The 26,823-nt window shown below is 37.6% G+C and overlaps 1 protein-coding gene and 1 long non-coding RNA gene across 5 annotated transcripts in view; one reads left to right on the forward strand and one right to left on the reverse strand.

Moving 5' to 3' along the window:
* Positions 1-10,370, forward strand: part of LOC128987110 (kinesin-like protein Klp61F) — a 29,270-nt gene extending 18,900 nt beyond the window's left edge. For 3 of the 4 annotated variants that reach the window (XM_054407831.1, XM_054407822.1, XM_054407813.1), the window contains 8 exons: positions 1,150-1,332; positions 1,682-1,846; positions 3,605-3,838; positions 5,364-5,543; positions 7,601-7,811; positions 8,539-8,735; positions 8,987-9,145; positions 10,029-10,370. In XM_054407831.1, coding sequence (XP_054263806.1) covers positions 1,150-1,332; positions 1,682-1,846; positions 3,605-3,838; positions 5,364-5,543; positions 7,601-7,811; positions 8,539-8,735; positions 8,987-9,145; positions 10,029-10,142 — 1,443 coding nt within the window. In that variant the 3' untranslated portion in view covers positions 10,143-10,370. The remainder of the gene's footprint in view (positions 1-1,149; positions 1,333-1,681; positions 1,847-3,604; positions 3,839-5,363; positions 5,544-7,600; positions 7,812-8,538; positions 8,736-8,986; positions 9,146-10,028) is intronic. The other variant, XM_054407839.1, reaches the window with a different exon arrangement.
* Positions 10,371-16,964: 6,594 nt separating this feature from the next.
* On the reverse strand, positions 16,965-24,914 carry LOC128983363 (uncharacterized). The gene is made up of 4 exons (XR_008489834.1): positions 24,508-24,914; positions 19,698-19,825; positions 18,199-18,307; positions 16,965-17,146 (listed from the first exon to the last, which is right to left on the reverse strand). It is a non-coding gene; the product is annotated as an uncharacterized LOC128983363 (long non-coding RNA).
* Between the last annotated feature and the right edge of the window lie 1,909 nt (positions 24,915-26,823).

Raw genomic sequence — 26,823 nt, forward strand, 5'->3', positions numbered from 1 at the left:
TGATGTGCAAAGTCAACGAACTTTTGTCTTGTCAGCTGATAACACGTGTTTTGTTGTAATATGACTAATATGTATGTATATGTTTAATTTACTACCACATAGGTAAACGTAAGAAAATTTGCCACTGTAGCGTAAAGCATAATAAATAGCTAACCAGACCTGAATTTCCCCAATTTTTGTATGTTAAGGTTGTGCCACAGAGTACAGAGGCCTAGACTATTTGAATATTTAGTGAGGGTAGCATGTGGTACACACGGCTACATTTTGGGTGAATTGGTCATGTGAATGATTACCATAACCAAACTGTTCGTGTTGGAAACGAAAACTGGCCTCATTTATTCAACCTGAGGAGACAATTTACCGCTAGTCACTGGCCCAAAAAGCCAGCTTTGATGATTTAACCCATTAAATATTAATAAATAATAACCCATTAAATACAGAAATATTAATATTACAATAATGACACGGGAAATTAGATGAACATTTTTGACTACATGACCTGAAAACAATTATGTGAATTCAGAATAATTACATTACTAACACCTAACACCATAACTAATGTGGGGTCCTTACCCCCTGTCCCTAGCGTCCTAGCACGTACGCATGTTGGATGTTCGATGGCAGCGGCAAGACAAAACTTCTAGTCATCTCTCGTCGTCTCCTCGCTCTCGCGCATGCGCTAGCACTCACGTGACCTGAAGAGTGCCTTCTTACTGGGACATTTTAATTGTTGAGGTTAAGCTCCACAGGTAGCAGGCTTACCTGAATGGAAAAGAGTCCAAACTGGCACAAGATACACAAAACTACACCATATACACAAAACATTAGAATATTTCACTGTCACTTACAGCATTTTCAACTAAGGAAGAGAGAGTTTTCTGGCCTAATGGACCATAGTAGTTATTATGGACCAGTAGGCCTGAAACCTCTCTTCTTAGTTTAAAATGCTGTCAGTGACAGTGACATAGTCCCATGTTTGTGCATATAGTGTAAAGATTGTGTTTCATGTGCCAGTTTGGAGTTTGTAAGGTAGTTAAGGAGACTCCCTGTAGATATACGATGGCAGGTGACTATGAAAGTCATATGTATATTTTACATTGATCTTTTTAGTTAATAGTTTTTAAGGTGTCGTTTTTTGTTTCGTTCCAGCAAACGGAGTTTACTGGTCAAGTCAATTCTTGCAAGTCACGAGGGGAGGAAATAATACAACACTCGGTTAACCTTTACAAAGACGTGATCAAGTCACATATTCTGCCCTCGATGAAGAACATTCAAGATCAGCTGAATCTCATCACCAAAATCACTGAGGAGGGAAGCAATAATCTCGCCAGGGTAGAAACAAAAACTGAATTTACTTATTTATCATTACTGGTCAAAATATCTAGTTTAATCTGTTGTTAACTCTTTGACTTTGTGCTATCACTGTCAGAAATTTGTTTTAGGCAATTTAGTTGTGTATCTCTTAAGTAATGTATACCTAACTATGTGCTTCTCTGAAAATTATCTATATCTGATTCTGATACCACTGAAATAAATATTTTACAATTTAAAACTGATATTATGTTGTCTGTTTTATTTGATTTTTAAATCAAATCATATCATTGTGACATAATTCTGAATCAGATAGAAAGTATTTCCTGTGTATTTATTTACTTAATTACAAGTGTAAATATGTTTTCAGTTCGAAACCAGACAGAAGAAGATCTCTGAAATCACAGAGAACCATGTGTCGTTAATGCAGTTTTCCACTAAAATTGTTGATCAAGTTGAAGCTATAAGACGTAAAAATAAAGAAGTTGTTGCTAAACCGATCATAATCAACAACCTTGTCGACCAGTTCAACAAAGTGAGTGTGGAGTTTTAAGTATTTTATTACTATCATCAATTGGTATCAAAACACAAGGGAGTTTTTCACAAACTCCAATGACGTTAATTTAATAAGCAGCGCGTTTCACAAGCTCCAAAATTCACCAAATACAGTCCCGGCCAGAAGTTGCTGCAGGGGTTTCCACGGTCACATTGCAGGCACTGTCCGCCATGGTTAGGTTAGGTTGGGTTGGATTAGGTTTTCAATTCTACATTCTTTACAAAGCATTAACAGACCAACAATTTTGTTTTGCGGCGCGTGGCTTACACCGTATATTGTGTGGAGTCTGATATCTGACCGTGGCAACTGCTGGCCAGGACTGTTCTTTTGATATATGTGAATTTTGGAGCTTGTGGAACGATAATTATTTAACATTTTTTTTTTTTTGCTATTGGACTTGGTGAAATTTGGAGTTTGTCAATCGCTCTGTTTATTAAAATATTTTTTTTTTTTAGAGTTGGCAAAATTTGGAGTTCTTGAACTTCACCCAAACGCAACTGGGTGTATTTTAGCCCATCTGTCATGTGGATGTGATCGAGATTCCTCTATAGGCCTATACCAGTATGGTATAGACAATACTGCCACTGGTCTATAATTTAAAACATTAACATTTTTTGCCACTTTTAAAAATTTACTTTAGTTTTCCATTTTTTTGTTTAAATTGTTAAAAAATTCTAAGGGTTTAACTAAAAGCTTGGAACAGCCTGTAACGGTAAAAATATTACGAGATCAGAAAGCGAGCGTTCAGACGATTTCAAATGTCCCGCGCAAGGTCATTAGTTCTCCGAGCGGTCACGTACTGCGCTAGCGTCGCGATCCCTATAAAAGCCGCGCAGGACACGGGACAGTCGGACTTGAGTGCTGGGCGAATAGCTAGCAACATCTCCCTGGTAGGGCGAGGGCGGAATAGCCCGGTAATAACCAGTGGTGGAATAACCCTGGAAGCGTCGAATACTAGGGTTAGGCTGAGGGCGGAATAGCTCTCTGGCCCGCGGATATAACGAGACGATAGGTCGAGGGCGGAATAGCCCGGTAATAACCAGTGGTGGAATAACCCTGGAAGCGTCAAATACTAGGGTTAGGCCGAGGGCGGAAAAGCTCTCGGATCCGCGCATATACACCGCGAAACCGTAGGTCGAGGGCGGAATAGCCTGGTAATTAGCCAGTGGTGAAATAACTCTGGTGTCGTCGAATAGTAGGTGTTAGGCCAGGGCGAAATAGCTCGTGGACCCGCGACAATCGATTCGGTTAATTGTAAGTATAGTTGGTTTTAATTCCAAAAGTGAAACACGGTATATCCATTAAGTAGAGGTTTGTTTTTATTTTCGAAGTTAAGATTTTAGTTAATTACGACCAGTGTTTCACTCACAGAATTAACGCCAAATTACTAATTTGTTTAAATTAAGGCCTAACCCGGGCAGTGATGAATGTGTCATTTACTGAAAGCTGATGCTTTAACGACCATATCTGAGCCCATATTTTAAAAACTAAATACTATTATTATTACCACTAACCCTGGACTAACTCAATTAGATTAGCTATCCGAGGCCGACAGTACAATTTTGTCCCAGGACGAAATTGCACCGTCACAAGCCTTTGAACAAATATTTTAGAAGCTAATCTGGACCATTGTGCATTTTAATGGGAGAAAGTGAGTTATTAAAAAAAAATGTTTCTAAACCATTGGTGAGTGATTTATAGCGTGTGGCAACTACCACTAACCTTTCTTTTTTTCAGAATATCAAGCAAGTGATGTCAATCCTGACAGCCGCACAAGGCAGTTGTGCATCTATCAAGTCTGAATCCGCCTCAGTGTTGGCGGGCGCAACAGCCACAGAGGAGGGAGCGGAATCTTTGAAAGAAACAGCTATGTCTAATCTGCAGATACTCGGATCTATCCAATCAAACGTTGAGGAAGTGAAAACAGTTAGTGAACAACAATCAGAACAGGAGAAGACTCTATCGAGCGAGGTAAGCTCAGTAGTAGGCTGCAGCGAACCTTCAAAACCAGAATTACTTGAGAGGTTTGGATTGCTTTCCCAAAAAACGTTTGTGTTTCCTTCTCATGAATTTCCGCTGGTATGGACACTATATTTAAATTAGGGGTGTGTTGATTCTCGATACCACCTGATACTCAGACGTTGGTGTTGGTATCAAGAATCGATCGTCAAAAGTCGATACCAATACCATACCTGTCATGGTATTACCGCTATTGTTGCGAATGCGCAAGATGACAACAACGTTTCTGTGACTGGGAGAGACAATGATGATGTCTACACAGCCGCAGGTGATATTAATGATTCCGTCGTGATCGCGGAAGACTACGATGATATGAAATAAATAAATTAGCCAAATTTTATTAAAATACATCCATAAACAAGCAAACTATTTACTTTCTCTATAAGAATAAAATGGGCAAATGTATATCTTTTCTCTGTAGTATTTCATTGTACAACAACGCTTCAGTTCACAAAACTATATTTTATAGAAATCGGTTGGTGGTCTAGATCTTACCTTGCTACATGCGGTTTAATATATCTCAAGCATAATTGATAAGATTGACAAAATTTAAAATATGTACTCTATTATCACAAACTGCAATGAGTTTAATTTTTCTGGTAAACAAATTTTGTTTTAGGTGATTCAGATAATTGGGAGTTTGGACAATTTATTTCTACTTTACCATCAATTTTGAACGGTACTTAAGTAGACTTAGGATACGGAACTCTTTACTATCAAACTCACTGAGAAATTATACTGATGTAGGAACTAGGAACATTAACCCTTCCCGGACGGGCAAAATCGTGACATAGAACGGGGAAAAATTATAGGAAAAAATAAAAATTAATTTTCCTCATTTGTGTTTTGTTATACAAGTATACATAAAATAAACACAATGGAACACTTCATACTGTCAAAATAATTTTTTACTCGGTTTTAACTAGACGGATATATCCGCTACTGCTGCGGATGAGTAGAAAAGCAGCGGATATATCCGCCACCCGTCTTTGAAGATATGACCATGACAACGTTAGGCAACAAATAAAGAACAACATGTAAACAATAAATAACGACAACGTAGTGTTGAGCGCAAAACGTCGAGGGGGGAGCGTTGGAGAGGGGTAGGTGCGGGAGAGGGTAGGCGCGGGAGAGGGTAGGCGCGGGAGAGAGGGGGGAGTGTGGGAGAGAGCGCAGCCATGGAGAGGGCAGGAAAGTGGTGCCTTGGTACCGCAAAACATCTGGTTAATGCTCAAGCACTTGCCAGTCTGTCTGAAGAGAAGGCGGATATATCAGCTTCCCGTCCGGAACATCAAAAACCATAAGCGGATATATCCGTCACCCGTCCTTTACCATCAAAGACTTAGGCGGATATATCCGTCACCCGTCCGGGAAGGGTTAAGCAAATATAGGGGTTGGTACTATCATAAGACTTACAGGGCTGCAGAACTATTATTTTTTTAAACTAACAAAAAACTCATTTGTTAATTTGTTACAGATCAAAGAAAATGTTGATAGTTTAGTGAATGAAGTAAACACACATGTTGAACATATTGAGAATGGAGTCAAGCAGAACATAGAGCAAGTACAAGTACTATGTGGAAAACAACAACAAAACCTCTCACGACTGGAAAACAGTGTTAGCGTATTTACAGAACAAGTGTCTCAAACTGTTGTGGTAAGTTTACTTTTGTATCATGTTATTTTGTACTATGAATTTTATTTAGGTTTAGGTAACGCATGAAAGAATAGAAGTATAAGAATTGTCTACTGAAACAATAAGTGTCGTAAAACTGTATTTATATTCAAGTTAAGGATATGAAATAGAGCATATAGGCCTATGTTTTCTAAATGAGAAAATTATATCTATATTCATTAATAAAAAAGTCCTAAGTGAGCACTATTCCAGGACTGTAGGTATCCCTTGTATATTTTAAATTCAGTTTTATATAAAAAAGCTTAGGTATGTAAAGAATTGGACTTTAAAAACTGTGCAACAAAACTTAGTAATAGGTTTTTGGGATTTTTGTGTGGATAGCAGGCTTATCTTCCTTAATTAGAATTGTTGCCTGTAAAATATTTTTATTTTGTTTAAAGTTTTTTTTTTAAGTTATGTGTGTCTTGTTCCAGTTTGTACTCTTTCCCATTCTGGTAAGCCTATCATCACAAATTCAAAAAAAGTTTAGCTTTATTTAAATTTTACAAATCCATATATAAATCCCAAAGTACCCATGAACCTTTTAGGAAACTAAAAGTCACACCCCCATAAACACTTAAAATGTTTGTCATGACGAGAAACCTTGTGCAAACCCCGGTCTCACAACCCCATGGGAATTTTCACAAACGTATGTTGGCAACACTGTTTACTTGGAGGATTCCATTCCCCCAACCCCTTTTCCTTCCCTACCTGTTGATATATTGTTTGTTCATCATTTTGTGTGGGTGCCGACACCTTGACAGGTTGTCTGTTCATAACATGCCCGTCTCAGAAGCCCAGTGTTAGTGTATTTTATTTAAAGCAGGGTCTCACAGGCCCAGTGTTTCGGTTTGTGTTTCTAAGCGGGGTCCATTATTTTCAAATGGGGTCTCACAGACCGGATGTTTCGGTTAGCGTCAGTCTGGGTAGGGTTTCAGGATTAGTGTTAAGATCGTAATTCCTTTCTAAAAGGGTGATTATTTGTTTGTACTGTATTCTGTTATGTTTATTTCAGCTTAAGGGGATTCGCCACTGAAAAGGGTGAATTTTTTTATTTAATGAGGAAAGTCGTGAAACTATTTTTTTTTCTACTAGGGTACTGTTTAACAAAAAATGGAAAAATTTTGGTTTAGGCTACTTCTAAATTTAAATTATAGGTGGTAAAAAAATAAAATAGAGGTTTTTCGATCAATTTGTTAGGGGTTTTATAAATCGATATTCTGAAGAGAGTTCTTTATGGATTTTGATAAATTTGGTGTTTTTTTAAAGACAGTTATCTAAACGTAATATTTAGGTAGATTCATAGTAATATCTCACATACTTTTTTTGCTGTGACACATTAAATATAATTTTTCTTCAGAAAAAAGAATTAGTTTGAAAAAAAAACGTTATTGTTCAGTACCTAATTAACTTAGATACCTAATTCTACCTAAATATTTTCCTAATATTGTCTAGAATAAGTAGTAAAAATTTCAACAATGTACCTTTAGTGGCTCTCAAGATATATAAAATTTTGTATTGAAAAATGTGAAATTTCAATGTTGCGGAAAACCGCGTTTGAATGAGAAGGTGTCCTATGATCTTGTAGCTATCGTAAAGAGCGAAACCCCTTGGTTATAACATATAATAACATTCATACATGGATTATATCATACTTTTTGGATGCAATAGGGTCCAATGTACAAAGAAATGTAAAAAAATATTTTTACCATTTTTCATGATTTTTACCTATTTTCAGTGGCAAATCCCCTTAACTTAACCAATCAATAGTTTTATTAATACTTATGAAGTCAAACGGGGATGAAGCCCGTGGGTAACAGCTAGCTTCTATCTAATGGTTGTTTGGGTTGAAAGCGAAATCTGTATAAATTAGAGCGTACTATACTGCTTTATTTAATGTTTCTGCCTATTCTTTCCAGAATTTTCTTATCACTTACCATTAATTTACTGTATTTATTTACTCGTTTAGTATATCAACAATTTGTATGGTAGTGAAATCAAGATGTGTTTTTTATACTTAAGTATTGAATTTTTTGCAGGCGTCTGAAAGTAAAGTTGAGAATTTAGTTGAACAAATCACAGATAAACTTATTGAGAATGAAACACGTTTTGAAAAAACGCTAAGGGAACAGAATAACGTGGCTCGAACTAAACTGCAGAATATGAATGAAAAACCTGAGCTTTCTCAAGTGGTTCAGGCGTTGGAGGAGAATTTAAAATCGATCAGCTATAAACAATATGTTCCTCAAGGTTTGTATCCCTATTTCATGTACACATTTCTGTAATAATTTTCTGTTCAAGCATTATTCTTTTATTTCCTTCTATGAAGTTATGTTACAAAAGTCATCAAAGAATAGAAATCGCTCGTCGTTTTGTTCCAGTTCTGCTTCGTGTAACTACTTTTTTAAATTGAATAGAATGAATTGTTATCTTTACTTACTTCGCACTATAACCTTTCTTCAAATATTACTCTATGTGTTTAATAATTGAATATTTGACAAATTTGTTTAATTTGTCCGTACTGATAGAATCATTTATCATTTTCTTCAGCTTCACATTTTGGATGATATACTTCCCTAATATACATCCATCTCCATCAGAAGATGTTTTAAGAATTTTATTGTTGTGGAGAAACACTGATTCGTTACCACTGGTCACTGTTGACACAGGAACCTGATTTGTTGAAACTGCATGTATTTACTGTAATGCCGAGATGAATAAATAAATATTCTGTTACATTTTGATACGATACCATAAGATCTTATCTAATGATGTAAGTTAAATGAACATTAGTACTTTGTTGAGTAAAATCATTTTTGGTTGACCACTTAAATGTGGAACCTCGTTAACAAGACCTTGATAACCAAGTCATATTTGGTAATCCCCATGATAGGCTTGTAATCAAGTTTCTACTGTGAATGCTTGACGAAATACACAACAGGAATGTTTTCAAACACAGTTTTCACATGTGTTTCAGGATCGACTCCTCAGAGGATCAGCAAGGACCAACTCCAGTATCCGAGGAAGTTTGTCGCCACTGCACCGAGGATGGAGTTGGTGAGGAAACTGAGAGAGAAGTACCCAGAAGCTGAATCTGTACCCAATGAAAACCTGAACTTTAAGGAGTATTTGCCTGCAGACCCGTTTTTCAATGGAGACATTCCAGTTACAACTGTAAGTTATCACACTGTATTTTTTTAATTTTTTTATAGTAGGAACAGGCTTACCCGCACTGTTGGTTAGTCTTTTGAGGTACTGTGACTCACAAATATACTCTCAAATTTCAGACTTTTCTTGGTCAGTGACCACAGACCACTTTGTCAATCACAGAGAAAGATTGTCTTCAATTACAAACTCCATCGTAATCTTCCTTGTGTCGTCTTAATTTGTAGTGCAAACTAACCGTTTCGATTGATTTTCTCTAGGAAAAATCCACTGGCAGTATTGGATCTACTGGAGACAGACGCACCGATTCCTCCACCCACTCCACGCCGAGGGCTGGCTCAGGACTGGGCCGCAGGTCTACCTCCATGCCAGACTTGAATGTAACAGACGACGTGTTTGTCGTTCCTTCACCCGTCGATGTAAGTACATAGTTTAAAAACTGCTTAAACAAATATGCTGTACGTATGAAAATTCTTCATTCATAAATAAATACATTTTTTTAAGTAGTGGCTGTTTAAATAAGGCCTTCAGACATTCAGCGGCATATGACTAGATAGTTTATGGTCCTAATGCAAATGATAGAAGGTAAAGTGCAGTAATGGGTTAAAGAGTGGAATATTTCCATCAAATGTCAAGGGATTGTGTTTTTTTGGGTACCCAGACATCTCACAGAAGACCACAAAGAAAAAGGTTTTCACAGCAGTTTCTACACTCCCTAACCCATTTTGGTGCTTTTCACTCACTAATTGCACCGGCGGTGAATTTTGGCATAGGAAATGTCTCTTGTGCTGATGAACAGAAGGCTGTGACTTTAAGTAGGTCAGTGTACTCGATTCAGGGGGTTAGTTTTGTGTGTAGTGGTGGCGGAAAGGGCCTGGTTTGGGGGGGGGGGGTTGAAGTGGATCCAGGTACGACAATTTTAAGGGTTTTCGATATTGGGACATCAAGTACAGGTATAAGAGAGGCCAGATAATGCTAACAGTTGTTACGGATTTCTGTGACATTGGGTCGCTGACATTTGAGTCGTGGTAGTCAGTCGGTAGTGCAGTACATCTCTGAGCACCTTTAATTCGTTTAGTGTTAAAAATGCATTATAAAACAACGAAACAATGACCAAACAAACAAACTTCATCAACAAAAACGATATTTTACAACCTTCAATAAACGCCATACTAAAAAACAACGAAAAAGTCGGGTTTTGTAAGCAAGTGATGAGTTTGTTTTCTGAGTTATACCCAAAGTAGTTGTGTGTAAGCCTGTCTGTGTAATCTGTCACAACTAACATGTTATTTGTGTTTACAGAATAAAGAAAACATGAGAACTAGGAGTGCAAGGAGACCAACCAAATCCAAAATACCGGACCTTGCCATTCCAAAGAAGAAGAATATCCTGGGACCTGCACAAAATTTTGCCTGAAAAATCTGTACAAAACCTTATATAATAATAGTTAATAGATATTAAGTTTGAAAAAATATTATTATTAAAAAAAAATGTATCAATGTAGTTTTATCTCTTGCTTGTGAAATGTGGTTAATGTAGCCTATTTGTATATTTATTACTCTACACTTTTTTAATGCTCTCTGATGTTTTGTAAATACTGTGATTTTACTTTTTTATCCTAATAAACATTCATTATTTTATTTATTTGTGTTTCTACTCTTTTTTACCTTTTTGTGTAAGGGGCCTGATTTGAAGGCAAGCACTATATAGCCACTCGATTACTCAGACAGCTTATTTTTTATTCTTTCCCATTTCATAATTTATTACTCTGCTTCCAAAGGATTATAAGTGTTGTTAACACTTGCGATTAAAGAAAGTTTAGAAGTTAACCTAAATGTACCATCTCAGTGATATATGTGTAGCAAAGATGGATACATAATACTCTAAATGTAAAAATTACCTACTTCTATTTAACAAGGTTAACTGAACGTTTTACTACACCAAATTAAACTTCAAGTGATTTGCAATATTACTAAGTGCATTTTGTATCTTGTTTTTGAATTTACCAGTTCATAGGTTACTTTATAGTTAGGTTGAAATTAAACTACCACTCTACTGGGTAAAAAGAGTTCATAAAAGGGCAAAACCATCATAAAAATCTAATCAAGGCACTCCATGCACTCAGCATAGCAACACTGGTGGTCCGAACCCCCCTTCCGGTCTTAAATATAATATTTTTTTGTTAAATTAAATGTAAAATTATATAATCATACTGTATTGACGTTGGGGTTGATTATTTCAATGCCAAGAGGGCTATAATATAGAGGGCTATAAATAATCAATTAGAGTCCATACAATTCACTATTGAACTTGAAAAAGACAATAGGTTACCATTTTTAGACGTACTAGTTGAAAAATTAGATCAAGGCTGGCTTACTAGCGTCTACCGAAAACCCACTGCTACAGGACAAAATCTAAACTTTGCTTCTAATCACTTCTAATCTGGAGTTATTTACTTTGTTTAGGGCCTTATTAAAAATAGATTGGGGATAGCCACAGTTGTTTAAATGTTGTTTTATACTGTCTAGTTCTGTTTTAAGTATGCTGTCGTTGCTGCAAATAGATTTAGCCCGTTTGATAAGACCGATAACCAAGCCTGTTTTGACATGAGTTGGGTGATTAGAAGCAAAGTTTAGATATTGTCCTGTAGCAGTGGGTTTTCGGTAGACGCTAGTAAGCCAGCCTTGATCCAATTTTTCAACTAGTACGTCTAAAAATGGTAACCTATTGTCTTTTTCAAGTTCAATAGTGAATTGTATGGAGTCTAATTGATTATTTAGGTGGTCTTTAAATTTCATAAGCTCTTCCATTGAATCCTCCCACATACAAAACACATCATCTACATAGCGCAGCCAGATTCTTGGTTTGGTTTGAAATGATCTAATTGCATCCTGCTCAAATTTATCCATAAAAATATTGCTTAAGATGGGGCTTAGAACCCCGCCCATCGCCATACCCTGGGTTTGCTCAAAAAAATCATTTTCAACTTGAAAGTAGTTTGACTTAGTACAGACTGTTAGTAGTTCCATAATGTTGGATATGGGGATCTTAGTTTTATCTTCTAGATTGACGTCGTTTTCAAGCTTTTCCCTCACAATTGTCAAACAAGGGTCGATCGGAACGTTAGGGAATTAGTTCGTCACATCAAAGCTGACGAGCATAGTGCTATTGCTGGGTTTGTGTGGGTTTATTTTGTCAATAAAATCTTTTGAGTTTCTTATAAAACTATCAGATTGACCAAAGTAAGGTGTCAGCAATGGTAAGAGGAACCTAGATAGTTGGTAGTACGGTGAGTCAATTGCACTTACTATCGGACGCAAAGGGATGCCTGGTTTATGCAATTTAGGAATTCGTAGCCGTCTCACCAAACTAAAACCTGAAAATGAACAGCAAAACACAAAAAATCTAATATATAAAATTCTCGTGTCACAGTGTTTGTCTGCAAACTCCTCCGGAACGACTTCACCGATCGTTATGAAATTTGGTGTGTAAATTCTGTAGGTATGCGAATAGGAAGTAAACTATTTCCCGTTTCGAAATTCTTAAAAGGGCTTCGCCCCAGTGGCTCTGGAGTTTCCCATGTTAACCTTATCAGAAATGGAATTAATGAATCTTAACAGCTGTTTCAATTAAACAAGTTGGTTCTGTTCTATGATGTTCAATAGCATTAAAGTTACAAGGATTACCAACAGGGTGCAGCACTATTATTTCTTTTACATTTATGACAACAGCTAATTTGCAACCAAAAGGTGAGTGAGCGTAACGAACGAACTTCAACCTGGAGGCGAGTGAGCGTAGCGAACGAGCTAACCTGAAGGCAAGTGAGCGCAGCGAACGAGCTCCAACCTAAAGGTGAGTGAGCGTAGCGAACAAGCTCCAACCCAAAGGTGAGTGAGCGTAGCGAACGAACTTCAACCAGGACGTGATTGAGCGATGCGAACGAGATCATCTTGAAAATTAAACGTAACGGTACTTTCTTTCCATCGGTCTGTCTTAGGGGAAACCTATAACTTAGGCGATACGAAGTTCTATAAAATATTATCTATAAAATTCCTTGTTCGTGTGGTAGAAACTACGTAGGGCAAACGTCAAGGCCAGTGACGGTGAGGATTAACGAACACGTTAAAAAGGTTAAAAATAAGGATAGGTATGGCTCGAGAATCTGTGAACATGTATTAGAGACAAATCATACAGTAAAATGGGATTCCAGCAAAATTCTATACAAAGAACCGGATTGGAGGAAACGGAACATGGCAGAGTCGCTATTTATGGCTATTGAAGATGAGCCTCTATCACGACCATCGGTGGATGTTAGTACTGTTTATTTACCATCTGCATAGGACCGATAACCTTTCTTTTGGTACAACCCTCGTGTAATTCCGTCCAGTAGTAGGCTAGCTGTCATAATATTTGCAAAAGTTTTTTTATATACAAGTTTAGGCTGGAAGGTTTTAAAAATTACTTGGGATACTTATATGAAGTTAATTAATAATACCTCTGGATAGGGTTGGTATATGATGTATGCCCCTGGCAGATTAAAATTCTGCCCTCTTTCAAAATATCTGACCCCTTTCAAATTTTGAATTTACACCCCTTACTCTTTCCTTTGAATACCACAAAAAATAAACCAACAAGAACAATTTTCTTAACATTTATATTCTACAAGACTACAATAACACATTAAGATTTACTGACTTTACAAACTTTACTTTTTCCTAGCACCGTCATGTAGCATAAAATGTTAACAGAATGATACGAAGAGAAAAGAAACTTATAACTACATGGTGTACATGATTGTTGACTCTGCATTACTACTCCGTTCACAATAATTAAGGGGTTTGAGGGGAAGTTCCCCCACTACTTTTTTGTATTTAATGTACAGTATGTTACTTAATCAGCTGTTAAGCTATTATTTCAAAGGTAAGGATCAAGTAGAGGGGATTCTTCCCCAAAAACTGCCTAAATATTGTGAACGAATAACAAAAATAACTACATTACGCAGAACAGAAAAACCGCAAAAACAGAAAAACGTATATATGCCCCAAATCTAGATAGGAATTGAATTACACTCCACAAGGACCAGTAGACTTACCAGTAAATCGCTAAGAAATTGTGAGGAATAAATATCCCCCGCCGCAGCAAACCTACAGACTAGGAACATTTTTATTTGCCTGATTGGTGTTTGACAAAAAATTGTCCCATTTACCTTTGTTGTTGTTGCCTGACCTCTTGCAGGTAAGATGTTTGTGTCGCCCTATGGATTTCTCCACCTTGTGCGGCGTCTTCAGGGGTCTTCTTGAATTTATCTCCCTATTACTAACCTATTGTCTAAATTTACAAAAATATTGATACATAAACGGTCACTAGTACAATAGCGGTAGGGGTCGATCGGACAACACGTCGATGAATAAGTGGCGTAGTCATCATGGCAGTAGGTCTTTCTTCCTCCGTTTCAATTCTTAGACTGGGATTGTCAGCATTAGACCATTCGAGGTTTGACACGATAACCAGCCAAATGAAAAAGGATACAACCAGACGTACATGACCCAACCAAAAGATACGTACGTATCCACCAACTATATAGACAAATCAACCTAAAAATTCCAAAGAGTTGGACACCCACCTACCTATAAAGTAAAAACCAACCTCATTCCAAATTACAAAATTCCTTATATAAAAGACAGGCTAGTTAAAGATGGGAGAGTCACAAAAATATTTCCTATAACCACCATCTAACAACCAATACCACAGGTTACACCAACAGAACAGGTCAACTATTTAAAGAGCATGACACAAGTCATCATAACAACTCTACGATTCCCGACTCCCTCACAATTCAGAATAAAACCGACTCAAAATCCCATGGCAAAAGTAAAAGAAAGCTACAAAATATAAATGGATCGAACACCCTCCTAAACAAAAAAGAAGACTACACCAGTCCTACAATTTTCAAATTAATATACAAAAGCGACATTGAAACAAACAAAACTGGAAACATAGCACCAAACCATCAGCAACAACAGAGATCAAATCACCGACCATAAACCAGGAGAGTCAAATTAACCTCAACCGTCGATCGGCCCAAATGCCGACATCCCTAAGTCTAGAAATGAAACTGAGGAAGAAAGACCATCCACGATGATTCCGCCAAGTCTACATCGTTGCTGTCCGATTGACCCAACCGCAGTACTAGTGACCATGTGTGTAAATATTATTGTAAATATAAATTAGTGTAGTTATAGAATATGAATTCAAGAAGACACCTGAAGATGAAACACAAGGTGGAGAAATTCATGGGGTGATAAAAATCTCTTACCTAGAAGAACTCGGGCAACTACAACAAACGTAAATCTAATACGTATAATTCAAGTTCTTGAATCTGGGATGGCAAAAGATATTTAAAATATGTCGTTTACCTTTTAAAATGTATTTCCTATATCAAACCTTAAGTTTAGTGAGTGCTTAGGTTTGCTGCTACAGGACAGTAAAGTGTGTTTTTAGAGAAACACTAAAAGTCGAGTATGAAATAAATCAATTTGCCATAAAAGAAAATTACTTAAGATTATTTATTATTTTTAAAATAACATGGAAATTTCAGATTTACCGTTTTTCTCTAGAACCATATAAAGTACACTTTAATCTACTAAATCATCATTTGAGTTTCTAAGCTTTACAAAAATGTTTGAAAAACAATTCAAACATTTTATGTTCTAGGAATGAAAAAGAAAAACCAATTTTTACCGCGGCTCCCTAGAACTCCGTCCTCATAGCCTAAGCATGCTGATTCGCAAACTCATTTGAATAAACGTAAGGTTTACTAAATGTTTATTTATATCAAATATGATCAAAATCGGGTTACAGTTACTCAAGTTATCGGTTATCATCCTAATGGAATGAATGCATTTCAACGTATGGTGTTTTTGTTCTCTGGGAACATCAAAACGAATAAGTCAACCTGTCCCAGGTCCGGATATTACGGTAATAGCTTATCCCCTATATTGGAAAACGGAAATTTGGCAACAGTCGGAAAAGATATACTTAATGGGTGAGTTCGAGCGCATCAGTTTATATTTTGAAAGCTATCTGTTCCCTCTGTGAAGAACACACACACCGCAGGAGCTTTCACCGGACTCATGTGCATGGCTAGTCTACTAAGTCCCTTTTGTATCAACTTGATTATCTTAAAAACAGTCATACATAAATACACTATAACACAAAAAACTAGAGTACTGTATTATACATTGTATATGTGCTACATGAGACCGTACAAATGATTATTTTTACATAAAAGACATGGGTAACCCAAAACTACTCGTGTAACAACTTACACAAAATAAAAATAAAAATAATAAAAAAACATAATGGAGTGCTCCGGTTCAGTAGCCAGGGTTAGAGAGCCGGCTATTCTCTAAACAATCTATTCATCTAGGCTTACGCCAGTTATTTCCCTAAACATTTTACTTATTGTTTATATTTTACCTCTCAGAGCTCTAACTGGGAATAGAGGAGACTACGATCCAGTCTTGTTATTTCAGGTAAGTTAGGAAAGGGTATTGGGAGTTAGTGAGGCACAGCGCTGTATTAACCTTTTCGTAGCTCCTCCATTCCAGCCATACATCTGGGAATTTTTCCGATTCTATTTAACTAAGTCTAGCACCAAAATATTGTTACAAACAAAAAAACGGAACACTCTGTGCAAACGATGTTAGAGTATAGCATATTTTTTATACAATTACATAAATGGACAACACAGTACCAAACATTAATTCAATAAAAACAATAATCACATCAGAATAGTCCGTTTACAAAATGCAGGCGGTTTAAGGGGAAGTTTTTCTGGGTTTCCCTACCACTTTTCTCTAAATGTATGTTACAGCTGATTAAGCGGTTGAGCTTATTGACATCTGTCCAGCTATTTGTTTCTGTTGTAATAATAATAACAATAATCATCCTGCTTCACGATCTAGTCATCCTAATGAAGAAATTGGAACAAAGTTTGAAAGACTAGTGAAACCTGTAAAAAGATATGAGTGAAACAAGCAAACAAGCCTACTGAGGCGTTTGAAGCTTTCTATGAAATGTATTTTGTTTATAATCTTTTGTTGCATGAATAAATAAAATACACTTTTTTACTTTTAATGTTCATTCATTGTAATTTTATCTCAGTTAAAAATATACTTTTTCATCAAGTCAAGTCTAATGAATTGTTAATAGGTAATTAAATTTAAAGAACCCCCATAACCACCAAAATTTTGTAAACGGAGTTTAATACAAAAAAAGATTAGAAATATACAGAGCATGTGCCAATTCTTCGCTTTCCAAAGTCGTTCAGAGTGGCGAGTCGGTCTGCACAGCTTGTACTGTTCCTGTGACGGCGACACAGAGCAGGTCCATGTCGGCATCTAGTACTCTCCCTCCATCTTAACAGAAGAAAGACAACATCATCACTAGTATCAGGGACATACTACCTGATACTTTGAATACTGATAAGTCGCTCATAATACATACTATATAATACATACTACTCTGATATTAGGACCTGGGACCTAATTAATTATAGTCTCTTTCAATGATTATTCTTTTCATTTTTATGGTAGCCTATAATCTCTGGATAAAAGAATATTACAATAAAAGGTTTAAATTACCTGTATCCGTCAAGTGATCCTGGTTTGTAGTTAATTGACTACAGCCGTTTTGTGTTGTAAAAACACATCTTCAGGTCAAATGTACATTGATTTATTCCATGGAATGGTCGTCGTAAGGTTTAAAGTTCACAAAAATAACATACACATACACAAAACATTAAACATAAATTGGCCAAAACAAAAAATACGAAAAACACGTAATAGACATCGGACACGTACGGTGCCGGTAGAAGGTAGGTCATAGGCGTTTTCGTACGTTTTGTATTGGCCAATTTATGTTTAGTGTTTTGTGTACGTGTATGTGTTATTTCTGTGAACTTTAAACCTTATGACGACCATGGAATAAATCAATGTACGTTTGAACTGAAGATATGTTTTTACAACACGAAACGGCTGTAGTTAATTAACTACAAACGTGACGGATACAGGTAATTTAAACCTTTTACCTTTTTGAATTTTTTTTATATTCTTTTACATTCATGCCCCCTTTAACTCCAGGCCACAGCCATTGAAGTGGCACCACAAATAGGGTTCTAATCTAACAGCTGTTTTGTTTCAAAGCGGCTGGTATTTGTGTATTTTTTTAAAACACAAAAGCTTGGTAACTGGGGCCACTAAAATATTGACTCCACTCTAAATGCACTGTTAGAAATATATTTTCAATTCTACTTGTAACAAGAAGATTGTTCTTGAACCTCATACTGGAAAGAAATCAGCTCAATATGATAAGAACTAAAAAAAGCTTAAGACACCTTTTAAAGTGTCTATGTATTTGACAACTATTTATTTCTTTGTTTCAAATAGTAAATCAAGTGTATGATAGTTACCTCAAGGGACAAAAGTGTTCGAGTAGCCTGACGTGGGGCAGGATCCAGCTGCGTTAAATCTCATGCTACGTTTTTGATTGGCAGACACCAGCACACCACTGTGATATTCCTGCAACAAGGAACATCAAGGGGTTTAAAGGTTTAAAAGGATTAACACAATTACAATTAATTATATACGTTTCTTGTGAAATCAACCAAGTCTAGAATATCTATCATTTGATCTTATTGAATTGTTAGTTTATTTTTCCAATTTATACATCGGTTTATTTACGTACAATTGCATGTTTACTGTTTTTTACTGTATTTTTATCGGGTAAATGACCAGTTGCTCGGTAGCTGTGGACGAGTGAGTGTGTGTTGTGCAATATATTAAGAGTGGTCCTGTATCAAAAATAGTAAAACAATGAATCTGTTACCTGTGGTTGCAATGTGGTGCAGAATTAGGCAGCGTAGGATTGAGAGGAAGTACTGGATTCAACCCAATTAATCAAGTTATTAATTGATTAAAAAACCTAATAATAATAAATAATAACTAATAAATGTTTTTTTTCTTTACCCTCCAATTGTTCAAAAACCTCTCTCAGAGCAGAGCAAACTAGTTTCCACGCTTCTTTCATTTAATTTCTGTCCTTATAATAGTTTAAAGTTTTATCCCACAGTACTGGGTTTGCTTCCACTAATTCAATCAAAACATCATTGTCAATTATCACTTCAGTTGCTATTTTCGATCTACCCGATAATTCATATTTGAAGCCATTGTCACTCACAACTGTCACTATTCACTTCAAAAAACAAACGCAGTATGCAAAGTGCACAGAGAGAAGGTGCAACGAGAACTAGGACTAATAGGGAGAACGCACGACATCTGACAAAACAATTGTGGTGTGGGTGAGCACCCATTTAATCATGTACGCCCTTGCAAGCACGACAGTCGGGTGAGAGTCGCGGATCACAGTTTCAGTGGACAAATACACCACAAAAGAATGATGTGGTTGTTAGATAGGATAGGATTGGTTTACTAACCGGAATGCGCAGGGCCGATATTAGGTGCAAGGCAATTGGCTTTTTTGGGGGGCGAAAAAAAATTTTAAATGAAAAAAATAGTGATTGTAGTGAATTCTGACTATTTTCCTTGGCTATGTAGACATTATTATCGTCTTCCATTATCCGATTATCAACGTCTCTCTCAATTGCGGCAAAACAGATTAAATCAGTGAAATTAATTTATAAAAAAAAAAAAATAGATGGGCCTCCTCCTAGGCCTAGGCCCCCGCAACTGCTGTGTCCGCTGTTAGGGAAATACAGCCCTGAGTATTTATGTAGTTTGGAATTTTGCTTTACCACAGACAAGATATTCTTCTTGAACCTCATTTGGGAAACAGATCAGCTCAATATAGCAAGAACCTTAAAAAAAATTAAGAGACCTTTTAAAGTGTCTATGTATTTAACAACTATTAATTTCTTTGTTTTAAATAGTAAATCATTTGTAAGATAATTACCTTAATAAGGGACGAAACTGTTCAAGGAGCCTGACGTGGCCGACGTGGGGCAGAATTTACAGCTGAGTTAAATTCCATGCTACGCTTTTGGTACGATTGGCAGACAGCAGCACACCACGGTGATATTCCTGCAACAAGGCACATCAAGGGGTTAAAAGGATTAAAGGATTAACACAATTATGATTAAATATATACGTTTCTTGTAAAATCAACAAAGTCTAGAATCTAATTTATCATATCTTCGATATATATAGAATTTACTGATTATTCTGGACAAACGCCAGTACTTAGGTAATTTAAATCTATCATGAGATCTATTTTATTTGTTAGTTTATTTTTCCAAATTATACATCGGTTTATTAACATACTATTGCATGTTTACTGTTTAGTAACGCTGATCTGTAAATCCATTGTGTATCTTCATAGACTAAAATAATTAAATACTAGGTGGCGTTCGCAGAAGCATCCACAAAATTGAGCGGAGTCGTCAAGGGTTTATATTATATTGTTTTGGTCATACTGCAGTAATACCAGTCGTTTTTAATGCATGCGTTGAGGGTCTAAAGTAGCAATTTTAGTCTTTAGGAAGTAAAAAAGTTTTTATCCTCTATGGAGTAAAAATAGTTTTTATCCTCTATGGAGTAAAAATCAGCTGTTGGCAACTCAGTTGTAAATTTCTATTATAAACGATTGCATGTATCGAAATATGTATCGATTCGTGCTTCGAAATTATTTTAACCTACAGTTTACAGTCTCTTCCCATAGCGTTTTAGCTTTGCAGATACATTAATCCATTCCCACACTCAACACGCTCACCTTTACTACTTCCTTCACCACCCCCTACGTCGTGGACCTATTTCCCTCTCTTCCCATAACATTTTAGGATTGCAGATATATTAATGTAATTGCCAAAGACAGTTCCCACACTCTGCGCTGCCAGCCTTACTACTTCCTTCACCATTTCTACGTCATAGACTTGTTTCCTTCCCTTCTCATAGCATTTTTGGATTAAAGATACATCAATCTAACTGCCACAGACGGTTTTCACACTATGCTCATACTTAACTACTTTCTAAGCCTTTTTCTACATCGTGGACCTGTTTTCATCACTTTCCATAGCAATTTAGTATTTTAGATACATTAATCTAATTGCCACAAACATTCCCCACACTCTGCACTGCTAGCCTTTAACACTTCTTTCACCATTTTCTATGTCGTGGGGATGCTTCCATCCCTTCTCATAGCATTTCAGCATTGCAGATACATTAATTTAACTGCTACAAACGGTTTCCAGTTCCCACACTCCACTTTGCTCACCTTAAAAATTCCTTCACCACTTCATACGTCTCGGACCTTTTCTCTTCCTTCCCATAGCATTTTATTATTGCAGACACCTTAATCTAATTGTCATAAACAGTTCCTGTACTCCGGACAATTTGCCTTTACTACTTCCTTCATCACTTCCTACGTCGCGGACCCGTTATCCTCCGTTCCCATAGCATTTTAGGATTGTGGATATCTTCATCTAATCGTCATAAACAGCTCCCACACTCCGGACTGCTCGCCTTCACTACTTCCTTCACCACTTCCTACATCGTGGACCTGTTTTCCTCCCTTCCCACAGCATTTTATGATTGCAGATACCTTAATCTAATCGTCATAAACAGTTCCCACACTCCGGACTGCTCACCTTTACTACTTCCTTCGCCACTTCCTACGCCACGGACCTTTTCCTAACCCTTTCCATAGCATTTTAAGATTGCAGATACCTTAATCTTATCGTCATAAACAATTCCCACACTCTGGACAGCCCGCCTTGACTACTTCCTTCACCACTTCCTACGTGACAGACATGTTTCCCTCCCTTCCCAGAGCATCATAGGATTGCAAATACCTTAATATAATGGTCATAAGCAGTTCCCACACTCCGGTCAGCTTGCCTTGACTACTTCCTTCATCACTTCCTACGTCGCAAACCCGTTATCCTCCGTTCCCATAGCATTTTAGGATTGCGGATATCTTCATCTAATCGTCATAAACAGCTCCCACACTCCGGACTGCTCGCCTTTACTACTTCCTTCACCACTTCCTACATCGTGGACCTGTTTTCCTCCCTTCCCACAGCATTTTATGATTGCAGATACCTTAATCTAATCGTCATAAACAGTTCCCACACTCCGGACTGCTCACCTTTACTACTTCCTTCGCCACTTCCTACGCCACGGACCTTTTCCTAACCCTTTCCATAGCATTTTAAGATTGCAGATACCTTAATCTTATCGTCATAAACAGTTCCCACACTCTGGACAGCCCGCCTTGACTACTTCCTTCACCCCTTCCTACGTGACAGACATGTTTCCCTCCCTTCCCAGAGCATCATAGGATTGCAAATACCTTAATCTTATCGTCATAAACAGTTCCCACACTCCGGACTGCTCGCCTTTACTGATTCCATCGCCACTTCCTACGCAACGGACCTGTTTCCCTCCCTTCCCGTAGCATTTTATGATTACATATACCTTAATCTAATCGTCATAAACAGTTCCCACACTCCGGACAGCTTCAGGGCCGCGTTAAGGGTCAGTGGAGCCCTGGGCAAACCCAAAGCAGTACCCCCCTTTTTTCCTAGTGCGGGCAGGCGATGGTTGAGGGGCACCCTGTGAGCGCCCCCAAACCTCCGGCGCCCCTGGGCATATGCCCAGTCTGCCCGTTTATAAAAGTGGGCCTGGACAGCTTGTCTTGACTAATTCATTCATCACTTCCTACGTCGCGGACCCGCTATCCTCCCTTCCCATAGCATTTTATGATTGCAGATATCTTAATCTAATCGTCATAAACAGTTTCCATGCTCCGGACTGCTCGCCTTTACTACTCTCTTCACCACTTCCTACGTGACGGACATGTTTCCCTCCCTTACCATAGCATCATAGGATTGCAACTACCTTAATATAATGGTCATAAGCAGTTCTCACACTCCGGACAGCTTGCCTTGGCTACTTCCTTCATCACTGCCTACGTCGCGGACCCCTTTTCCTCCCTTCCCATAGCATTTTATGATTGCAGATACCTTAATCCTTAATCTAATCGTCATAAACAGTTCCAACCCTCGGACTGCTCGCCTTTACTACTTCTTTCATCACTTCCTACGTCGCGGATCCGTTTTCCTCCCTTCCCGTAGCATTTTATGATTGCAGAAACCTTAATCTAATTGTCATAAACAGTTCCCACACTCCGGACAGCTTGCCTTGACTGCTTCCTTCATCACTTCCTACGTCGCGGACCCGTTATCCTCCCTTCCCATAGCTTTTATGATTGCAGATAACTTCATCTAATCGTCATAAACAGTGCCCACACTCCGGACCGCTCGCCTTTACTACTTCCTTCACCACTTCCTACGTGACAGACCTGTTTTCCTCCCTTCCCATAGAATTTTAGGAATGCAGATAGCTCAATCTAATCGTCATAAACAGTTCCAACACTCCGGACTACTCGCCTTTACTACTTCCTTCGCCACTTCCTACGCCATGGAACTGTTTCCCTCCCTTCCCATAGCATCATAGGATTGCAAATACCTTAATATAATGGGCTTAAGCAGTTCCCACAACCCGGACAGCTTGCCTTGACTACTTCCTTCATCACTTCCTACGTCGCGGACCCGTTTTCCTCCCTTCCCTTATAATTTTTGGTATGCAGATACCTAAATCTAATTGTCATAAACAGTTTGCACACTCCAGACTGCTCACTTTAGTACTTCCTTCACCACTTTCTACGTCGCGGATCCGTTTTCCTCCCTTCCCATAGAATTTTAGGAATGCAGATACCTAAATCTAATCGTCATAAACAGTTTCCACACTCCAGACTGTTCACCTTTAGTACTTCCTTTAACACTTCCTACGTCGCGGACCCGTTTTCCTCCCTTCCCTTATAATTTTTGGAATGCAGATACCTAAATCTAACCCTCATAAACAGTTTGCACACTCCAGACTGCTCACTTTAGTACTTCCTTCACCACTTTCTACGTCGCGGATCCGTTTTCCTCCCTTCCCATAGAATTTTAGGAATGCAGATACCTAAATCTAATCGACATAAATAGTTTCCACACTCCAGACTGTTCACCCTTAGTACTTCCTTTAACACTTCCTACGTCGCGGACCCGTTTTCCTCCCTTCCCTTATAAATTTTGGAATGCAGATACCTAAATCTAAATGTCATAAACGGTTTGCACACTCCAGACTGCTCACCTTTACTACTTCCTTCACCACTTCCTACGTCATGGACCTCAAGTTATTGTCGTCATTTGATTATTTTATGATCCAAACCACCGTTTATGTTCTAATATCTGAGGAATAATGCTATCAGCTATTTATTTATCTACTGCATTTTAAAGTCAACAGCTGATCATATGTCTTTGTTTATGTGTCAAATACTGCTTCCATAAGGACTACATTGAAACTTTGAGACCCAGTGGGGCGGATTCCTGAGAGTTATTTTTAACGCCATATAGATGTTGGCACTCACCGATATGGTCTTTATCACCATTTAAAATTTGAAAACCATTGATTCAGCCGTCTAGGAGGAGTTTGCGTATTACGAAATGCATAAAAGTCGACGTATAAGAGCTTCGCTCGCTTCGCTCGCTTCGCTCGCTCCGCTCAATAAACTGTCAGCCGAGCTGCGGTTACCTTAGGTTATGGCACACACCCCTGGGAGCGCTGTGTAGTTACGTAGCATGTACGTCGTAACGTAAATCCATTGAGTATCATATTCTTATCAATTTAAACATATAGTTATAAGATATGTAAAAAATTACCTGCAAATGATAAAAAAGACCGCTGATATTAACATCTTCTCGAAGCGGGAAGTTCATACTTGGAAGTAGTTGAATTACTTGCTGTGAGATTTTCTCAGGAAAGTTCACCCGCTACAATCGGAGAGATCTGAAACAGGATCAACGAACTATTAAAAGTAATCCTATCTGGACCAAAACATACTTCTATTTACCTGTGTTGTGTGATGCAGCTTTAGTGGAATTGGTTAAAATCAACATTTGTCACTTCAAAAATTCCAAGCTCTTGAGGGAAAAATTCCAAATCCTAAAGGGACAGTTTAATAGTTGGCAGTTCTTTTTCTTAATTTTAAATATGGAATAGCTTGACCTAAAATCTTATTTGCTGACATCCATTTTTTCCATTGTACAGTAAACACATTCCCATGTAAGTTTCCATTGTATTGTAAACTGGCTTGGATACTTGAAATATTCTATGAGTTGAGATCTCTGCCATCTACTTATACTAAAGTTGTATTATTTTAAAAAATAGTTGTTTAGCCTCCGGATTACTGTATTATACTTAAAATGGTTTACAATACCTGCATATAGTAATCCTTTGTTGCTGATTTAGGCAACTAGTTTCGGTTCTTGTTTTGAACCATCTTCAGGCCTCAAGGTGTCAAGTGATCACTTCATTCGAAGGTCGTTAACAGAGTTCAATAAATAAAACATATACAAAACACGATACACGGAACGGACACACATTACAAAAAACACGAAAAACACGAAGGGACATTGACAAACGATCGTGACCGGGCTGAGGTAATGTCTAGCTGTAGCAGTCTAGACATTACCTCAGCCCGGTCACGATCGTTTGTCACCTGGAGACATTATCTTCGTCTTCTGCGATCACATCGAAATAATGAATATCTCCTATGGAGATGTTAACATCTTTTGCGAGTGGGGAAACATCATCTTCAACTCCTCCTATCGCGGCAAAATCCTAAACCACTTCTATGACCGAGGAGAAATGGTTAATATCTTGCGCAAGGGCAGAGACATCATCTGCATCTCCTTTGATCATGACGAAATCGTGATGATCTTCCTAGTTTGCGGGGTCACGATAAAATCATGGACATACTCCTGTGATAGCGGATGAATTAGGTGACGTCTCCTACATAATTGGCGAAATAGGGAAGATTGTTTGCTGTCGTGCAGATTTTATCAACATCTCCTGCAATGGCAGCAAAATAGATTAAATCTGTGAAATAAATTTATTTTAAAAATACATATTCGGGGCCCACAGTGAGGCCCCTTCCTTGGACGAGGCCCTGGAAACCGCCGTGTCTGCCGTTAGGGAAATACGGCCCTGAGTATTTATGTAATTTACCTTAAGATACCTTATAAAGTGTCTATGGATTTAACAACTAGTTATTTCTTTGTTTCAGATAGTAAATCAAGTGTATAGTTACCTCAAGGGACAAAAGTGTTCGAGTAGCCTGACGTGGGGCAGGATCCAGCTGCGTTAAATCTCATGTTACGTTTTTGATTGGCAGACACCAGCACACCACTGTGATATTCCTGCAACAAGGAACATCAAGGGGTTTAAAGGTTTAAACGGATTAACACAATTACAATTAATTATATACGTTTCTTGTGAAATCAACCAAGTCTAGAATATCTATCATTTGATCTTATTGAATTGTTAGTTTATTTTTCCAATTTATACATCGGTTTATTTACGTACAATTGCATGTTTACTGTTTTTTTCTTGTGTTTTTATCGGGTAAATGATCAGTTGCTCGGTAACTGTGGACGAGTGAGTGTGTGTTGTGCAATATATTAACAGTGGTTCTGTATCAAAAATAGTAAAACAATGAATCTGTTACGTGTTGTTGCAATGTGGTGCAGAATTAGGCAGCGTAGGATTGAGCGGAAGTACTGGATTCACCCAATTAATCAATTTATTAAAAAAACCTAATAATAACAAATAATAACTAAAAAATGTTTTTTTCCTTTACCCTCCAATTGTTCAAAATCCTCTCTCAGAGCAGAGCAAACTAGTTTCCACATTTCTTTCGTTTAATTTCTGTCCTTATAATAGTTTAAAGTTTTATCCCACAGTACTGGGTTTGCTTCCACTAATTAAATCAAAACATCATTGTCAATTATCACTTAAGTTGCTATTTTCGATCCACACGATAATTCATTTGATGCCATTGTCACTCACAACTGTCACTATTCACTTCAAAAAACAAACGCAGTATGCAAAGTGCACAGAGAGAAGGTGCAACGAGAACTAGGACTACTGGGGAGAACGCACGACATCCGACAAACAATTGTGGTGTGGGTGAACGC

The sequence above is a fragment of the Macrosteles quadrilineatus genome, unplaced genomic scaffold (genome assembly GCF_028750875.1).
Source record: "Macrosteles quadrilineatus isolate MER2022 unplaced genomic scaffold, UCM_ALF_1.0 Scaffold_1__1_contigs__length_201487025, whole genome shotgun sequence".
In the NCBI taxonomy this organism is placed as follows: domain Eukaryota; kingdom Metazoa; phylum Arthropoda; class Insecta; order Hemiptera; family Cicadellidae; genus Macrosteles; species Macrosteles quadrilineatus.